Below are 7,277 nucleotides of genomic sequence, written 5' to 3' on the forward strand. Positions count from 1 at the left end.
GAAGGCTTCAAGCAACCTCTGGAAAGCCACAGCTTCTGAGGGGTCTGAGCACTGGATCTGCTATGGCTCTTGCCACTGTAGACATGATGGAGGTCACGCCACAATCTGGCGTACACATAATGATAACCTATTTTTACAACCATAGGTAGAAAACAAGCATTGCTGGGGCTGCTTTGGCTAGGAAGCTAGGCAAGCATCCAAGAGAGTGAGATAGATGGGACTGAGAGATCAGGAGAAGCATGTAAGCTAGGTCCAGTATGTTGCCCTGTGATGGGAGATGCTTGAATTTTTATATTAAAAGCTTTACAAATGTTCTAGATTTAACTTTGATCTAACACAGGTAAGACCTAAGTTTGACAAAAGGATATACAAGCCCTTGTTTAAGAAGCCAGGACAATAAAAGAAGTTAAATTCAAAATAAGTAGAAGAGAGGAAATAATCAAGATAAAAATAAAAGATAAATAAGATGGAAAGTGGGCAAACTTTTAAAACTTCAATGAAACAAAAAGCTGATTTCATCGATAAGATTAATAAAATTGATATAAATCTCTAGCTAGACTGGTCAAGAAAGAAAAACACAGATTCAATAATATCAGAAATACAAACAATATCATAAAAGAAAGGACATCATTACAGATCCTACAAACAGGAAACAGATAATAAGGGAATATTATTGTTATGGGTTGAACTGTGTCCTCCACAATGATATGTTTAAGTCCTAACTCCTGCACCTATAAATGTGACCTTATTTGGAAATAGGGTCTTTGTAGATGTAATCAAGTTAAGATGAGGTCAGGAGAGTGGGCCCTAACACAATATGACTGGTGTCCTGGGTTTCCTTGGTGGCACAGTGGTTAAGAATCTGCCTGCCAATGCAAGGGATATGGAACTCTCATATGTTGCTAATGAGAAAGTAAAATGATACAACCACATTGGAAAACAATTTAGAAGTTTCTTATTAAATATGCACTTACCGGGCTTCCCTGGTGGCACAGTGGTTGAGAGTCCGCCTGCTGATACAGGGGACACGGGTTCGTGCCCCGGTCTGGGAAGATCCCACGTGCCGCAGAGCGGCTAGGCCTGTGAGCCATGGCCATTGAGCCTGTGCGTCCGGAGCCTGTGCTCCACAATGGGAGAGGCCACAACAGTGAGAGGCCCACATACCGCAAAAAAAAAAAAAATGCACTTACCATAGGACTCAGCAATCAAACTCCTAAGCATTTAATAAAAAAGAAATGAAAACATGCGTTCACACAGAGGCTTGCACATAAACGCTCATAGCAGGTTTATTCATAATAGCCAAAAACTGGAAACACATCAAATGTCCAAATGTGGATGAACAAACTGTGGTATATCTATACAATGGAATACTACTCAGTAACTGAAAGAATGAACTACTGATACATGAAAGAACATGGATTATGTCAAAAACATGCTGAGTAAAACCAAGCCAGATACAAAGGAATAAATGATGTACAAAATTCTGTAACAAAGCAGACAAAATTAAATTATAGTCACAGAAAGCATATCACTGGTTGCCTGAGACCAGGTGGGTGGTGAGAGGGAGAAAGGAACTTCTGGAGGTGATGGGAATGTTCTGTGCCTTGATTTGATGGTGTCTGAGAGGTGTATATATTTGTTTAAAACCCGTTGACCTCATGACTTAAAATGAATGCATTTTATTGCATGAAAATAAAACTCAGTAGAGTTGATTTTTAAAATGTCAAGGTCAAGAAAGACAAATAAATCCTGAAGAAGTGTCCCAGATTAAAGGAGACTAAAGAGACCTCCCAACTAAATGTATCACATGATCCTGAACAAAGAGGAAAAACAGGTATAAATGACATTAGAGTACAGTTGAGAAAATTCGAATATGGGCTATAGATGAAATCATAGTACTGTATCAGTGCTAAATTTCCTGATTTTGACAATTGTACTATGGTTATAGAAGACAAAGTCCTTGTTCTTGTGAAATATTTACACAAATAGATGTAATATCCTGAATTTATTATCAAATGAATCAGCAAGGAGAGAGACAGAGAGAAAAAAAAACTATAAAGTGCACACAGAGTAAAATATAAACAAATGGTAACTATGGGTAAAGGTTATATGAAGGTTCCTTGTACTATTGTTTCAACTATTCAGTAAGTTTGAAATTACAGCGAAATTATTTTTTTTAATGAGAGTCAAGTATCTAGATGGGGTGGGAGGGAAGCTAACTACATTTTAGTTATTAACTGTGATCTCTCAAAGCCAGAGTCTATTGAAATGATTTATCCTATTGATAAGGAAATGACCCAGGCTATTTATTAGAGTTCTTTAATTGATCCTGCGGGTGTTTCAGGGAAAGAGAGAGTAATTCCTCAAGGCCATTAAAGAGAGGGGTAACTGCTCTCCAAAGACAAAATGATTCTCTCTTCCCCAAGAAAACAGATGGCATCTGATGTCTTCAACCATAGTCCAAAAGAGCATTTTCCTCCTCCTCCATCTCATCTGTGTTTCTACAGTGGACAAAGTTCTGCAGTCAAAAACAAAATTACTACAGGAAACCAACAACAACAAAAAAAAGACAAAATTCTATTTCACCTTTTCTCCTTAGTGTCTATTTGAAGCAATCAATTCTCTTCTCACAGATACAATTATAGGTGTTAGAGCAATCAATATTTGCTATCCTTGTTGAGGTTAAAAATGCACATTCTCCTCTCCCAGAAGAAGTCATTATTGCCAAATTACTGTAGAACAGAAAACATGTATGGCCAACTGTTTAATTCTGAAGCTTACAATAACATAAATCATATTTTTAAGTCTGTTGCCTAAAGATCTGGAATATGGAATTATTAAACATAACTTCATCACTAAAAGATTTTTTACTTCTCTTAGCCCACTGAATAGAATAACATCCTCTTGATCACACCCATAATCTCCTATGTTGTTCCACGTTGGGAATTTTTGATCAGAGAGCAATATTGCTATGTTGGGATCATGATACAGCAACCTGCTTTCCTATGTTAATTATTTCAATAAAAATGAGAGATCTAAAAGGAGAGGAACTAAATTTCTGTGACACAGATAACAAGGTCTCATGTGCATACACTTTAAGGAGAAAAAAGTAAAATTGGAATATAGTCAGAGATGAAGTTGTTTAATTTATGTTTTTATGTGTTTTATTTCTTTTCCTTCCCCACCCTATCACTAAAACATGAAAATTCACTGAAAAACATCTAAAGCAGGACCTCTATTTCAGCAAAGTGGTGGATTAGGTGAGAACTACCTTCCTATTGAAAATAATTTAAAATCCTGAATAAAAACAAATTTTAAAACCTCTTGAATAAGTTAATGAACTGGCAAAAAGCAGATTCACACTCAGGCTGAGGGTTAAGTAAAGATGGAAACCCAGAAGGGTAAGTGAGGCACTGAAGCCAGTTTTTCCCTTAATTGATGTAGCAGGATGAATAATGAATTCAACCCCGGATGGGGATTCTAAACAGAAAATAAGCTACAAAGTGTTGAGACCAAAGGGATATATCTCCAGTATAAACCACCTTAGAACTGTCTTGAACATTGGATTTAAGTAGAAAAGAAAAAGAATAATCCTACCTAACAATCCAAAATCACAAACCACCCCTCATGTAATTTGCATCTGCTGTATTACTTAGGAATATTTGAATCTGCTATAGGTAAAAAGAGGAACAATTAAGGAAGATAAATGAAACTAAGTAGCTTGTGAGGCATAGGCAGAAAGTAGGAGATGGTCTAAATACAGATAAGTAAGCTAGTAACCTATGTGACATGTTAGGTATAGATACAGTAAGTAGAGCCCATGTGTGCTGAACATAGAAAAGGAGGAAAGAATCAAATAGATACAAAATATCGTACATGAAATATACATGATGCACATAGATACTCAACATTCATGAGGTCTTAAGTTAGTCAACCATTGGTGACACTCATTCTGGCCCTCTACCTAAGAAACGCAAGTAAAATCCATAGCTGCTCATCAGGCTAATTGGAAAGCTGCAACTCTAACCAGGCTTACATGCTCCTGTATCCGCCCAATAGAGAAAACGTGTGTGCTGGCCACAAGAACCTTCTGTCTGTTGGGTCCTCTTTACTCAAACCCCAAGTCTGGTCCTAGAAACCTTACACCATCGTCAGGGAACTGTGATGCCACAGAGCCAGGCCATATGAAGAGAGAATAACTCAGGATCCAGGTGATCCTTTTAACCCACTTGCCCCTCATCCTAAGTGTGACAACCTATCCCATCCCATCCAAGTATGATAAGCTATCCCGTGTCTTTCCCCCTGCATAGTGCTATGTGCTTAAAATGGATTTAATTAACTGTGCAATTTGAGCATCTTACTTTAGCCCTGAAAGTGTTCGCCTGAAAGTGTACTCACAGGCTACAATTACATCAAGGTTATTTCCTGCATGACATCTCTTGTAGGTTTGTGGCCCAGAACTACATTACTGGCAGGGTCCAAATTTAGAATGAAAAATGGCTTAGATTCACAATGCTCCAAGGCATCCAACAAAAGCAAATTCTTTCTTGAGGAAGCCACCTTCATCTAAGTCCTCAAATAATTTCCACAGCAGCTCAAAAAAAAAAAAAAATCACTAAACACTACAAAGGAAACGGCATCATGAACAAAAGTCAGTAGAAGTGATAGGTTAGACCCACAAAACTTCAAATATTAAAATTATCAGATACCAAATATAAAAGTAGTGTGATTAATATCTTTCAAGAAATAAAAGACAGCTTGAATATATGAGTAACTAGCAAGAAGATTTGAAAATGTAAGAGAATTCTTAGAAATAAAAAATGTAACAGTTAAGATTTTTTAAAAAATCATTGAATAGTTCAACAGCAGATTACAACTAAATGTAAACCCAAGAGTTTACAAAATACTGCACTTAACAGAAGGACTATAGTGAGGTGTGTGTGTGGGTACGCACGCATGTGTGTATGTTTGAATCTGCATTTATATATATTTATAATTAATATAAACTACTAATATAAAGGAGTTTCAAATGAATTTGGGGGATACTCAAAACATTCACGGTTGTGGGAGAGATCACCATGACTAAGTCAGAATGGTCCAATCACATCATATCACCTTACTTCATGATTTTATTTTATTTTGTGTACCTCATAACACATACTTCTGATCATGTGTTTAGCATCATAATTTTATTATTAATAACTCTGTATGACACTTCTTGTCCTTTTTAACTGTACTTCCTGAAACATTTCTTTAATCATTCTCCTTATTCTTACTAATGACCTCTACCTGAAAATGAGTTAAGCCCTGTGAAGCAAGATTCTTTTTAGAAACAATCCTTCCAACCCAACACCAATATTAGAATTTGAATGCATCCTGGAAACTTACAGTCCAGAAGATATGCCATTGTCAATCCACTTCCACTTACTTTCCCTTTCATTAAATGATAATCCAATCCAGTAGGAACTTTGCCAAGTCTGGGATTGAAGGAAGGTCTAAAAAGGAAATAAAACATATCATGGGACTAAATTCCCATCTGTTAGATGAATGAAAATAAGGACAGATAAAAGACCCAGCTGTTTCTATGACCAGTAGTCTGCCTCTTTCTACATGATCCTTCATCCCTCCTTCCTAAAAAAAACGCTCTCCCCTCAACCCCTGTATTTTCATTTTCCAAAGTAATTTTCTTCTAGTAGCTTATTCATTTATGTTACAAATGGCTGCCAGTCTCATAGATTATTTAAAATGTGGAAAAATTTTAAATCTAAATATCTAACAATAGGAGCTGTTAATAATGTATGACACTTCATGAAACCATTCAAAGTCATGCTCCAGAAAAAATTTAAAGGTAAAGAAAAATAATCATTACATATTCCAAGTGAAAGAAGGAATCTTCTAAACACATTTATTAAAATAACAAATGTTTGTAGGGACGTATGCATTAGAGCCTTCAGCTTCATAAGAGAAAGACTTGCTGTTGTTCAGTAGTAGGAAGGGGAAAAGGGAAACAGGGAAGTATTTGGAGATATTTACTATGTCCAAAAATGTAATATATCAAAGTGACATAGTACATAATGTCTGATTAAATGACTGAATATATTTTTAAAAATAGGTTTAAATTTAACTGTGTTTTACTGCAACAAACATAAAAAATTATTTTATGACTTGACATCATAAATTATTTTATGTTACAATTTAAAACATCTACTAGATTTGCATATAAATTTTGTGTTGTTTTTCTAAATGATAAGTAGAGATTTCAGGCTGATCATTGCAAACATTTCTCTGTAAAAACACATTTTGTGTGTATGGATAGTTTTTATTAGTAATAAATTTAAAAGATAATTTCAATATTATTGTCACCGTATTTTCTTTTTTATAATTCTTTTTGAAAGATATACATCTTGATACAATAAATACAAAAATTAATCAAGTAAATGTTACCTACAGATGCAATGAAAATCACCATGAAGCTAATTTGTAAAACCGTTACCACTTTTATGTTCCTCATTATTATCTACATTTTGCAAATGGGAAAACTGAGGCCCAGAGAGGTTAAGTAATTTGCCCAAGGTCACCCAGCAAGTAAGTGGCAGAAATGAATTCGGTCCCAGGCAGTTTGGCTCCTGGATTCCTAATAGTAACTACTAGACTACGTTGCCTTTGGGTTCTTAGTTATCGCCTTATAGGAAAAAATAACTGCTGGTTCCAGGCTGCAATTTACCAAAGGGTTAAGTACTTCATCAAAAAAAAGGCATACTTCTATGTGAGGGGTTCTCCTGTAGAGTCCTAAGAAAAGGAAATGATTGCAAAGACCCCAACTGCATCTTCAAGGGGGTTTCCATATCGGAAATAACAATGTTCATCATGATAGATAATATGTATTGAATGCTTAGTAAATAGCAAGATCACATGCCTATTAGCAGGCAAGGTCTCCTGGGAGACTTAAAAAAAAATTTTTTTATCTTTGATTCTATAGAAAACAGGAAGGTGTTTGAGAATAGCATGCACCAAGAGGGGAATATTTACTAGGGATTTTGATGAAGTCATACTTAGCCCTTCAATTTCAGTCTTCAAGAAGCAATTCCCACTCCCACACCCCCAGGACAGGGCTCCCTGTATTACAGTCTTCATGTTCTTTGGTTCTTACTTTTAAGTACTTAGCTTAACGGAAGGAAAGACCAAAGATATTTCACCAGGAAAAACTTATTTTTTTTGAGACTCTTAACTATACAATTTTTGTTCACTCAGCAGACATAACTCAAAGAATAACTGAA

General features: G+C 35.7%; 1 protein-coding gene across 1 annotated transcript in view; it reads right to left on the bottom strand.

Annotated features, from left to right (window-relative positions):
• Nucleotides 1-2,303: 2,303 nt before the first annotated feature.
• The window catches only part of LOC132499124 (killer cell lectin-like receptor 2), a 12,029-nt gene continuing 7,055 nt past the window's right edge, over nt 2,304-7,277 (bottom strand). The window contains exons 5-7 of the mRNA XM_060113482.1: nt 5,389-5,495; nt 2,587-2,732; nt 2,304-2,501 (exon numbers count right to left, since the gene is read on the bottom strand). Coding sequence (XP_059969465.1) covers nt 2,603-2,732; nt 5,389-5,495 — 237 coding nt within the window. The 3' untranslated portion in view covers nt 2,304-2,501; nt 2,587-2,602. The remainder of the gene's footprint in view (nt 2,502-2,586; nt 2,733-5,388; nt 5,496-7,277) is intronic.

This window comes from Mesoplodon densirostris, chromosome 11 (assembly GCF_025265405.1).
Source record: "Mesoplodon densirostris isolate mMesDen1 chromosome 11, mMesDen1 primary haplotype, whole genome shotgun sequence".
Lineage (NCBI taxonomy): Eukaryota > Metazoa > Chordata > Mammalia > Artiodactyla > Ziphiidae > Mesoplodon > Mesoplodon densirostris.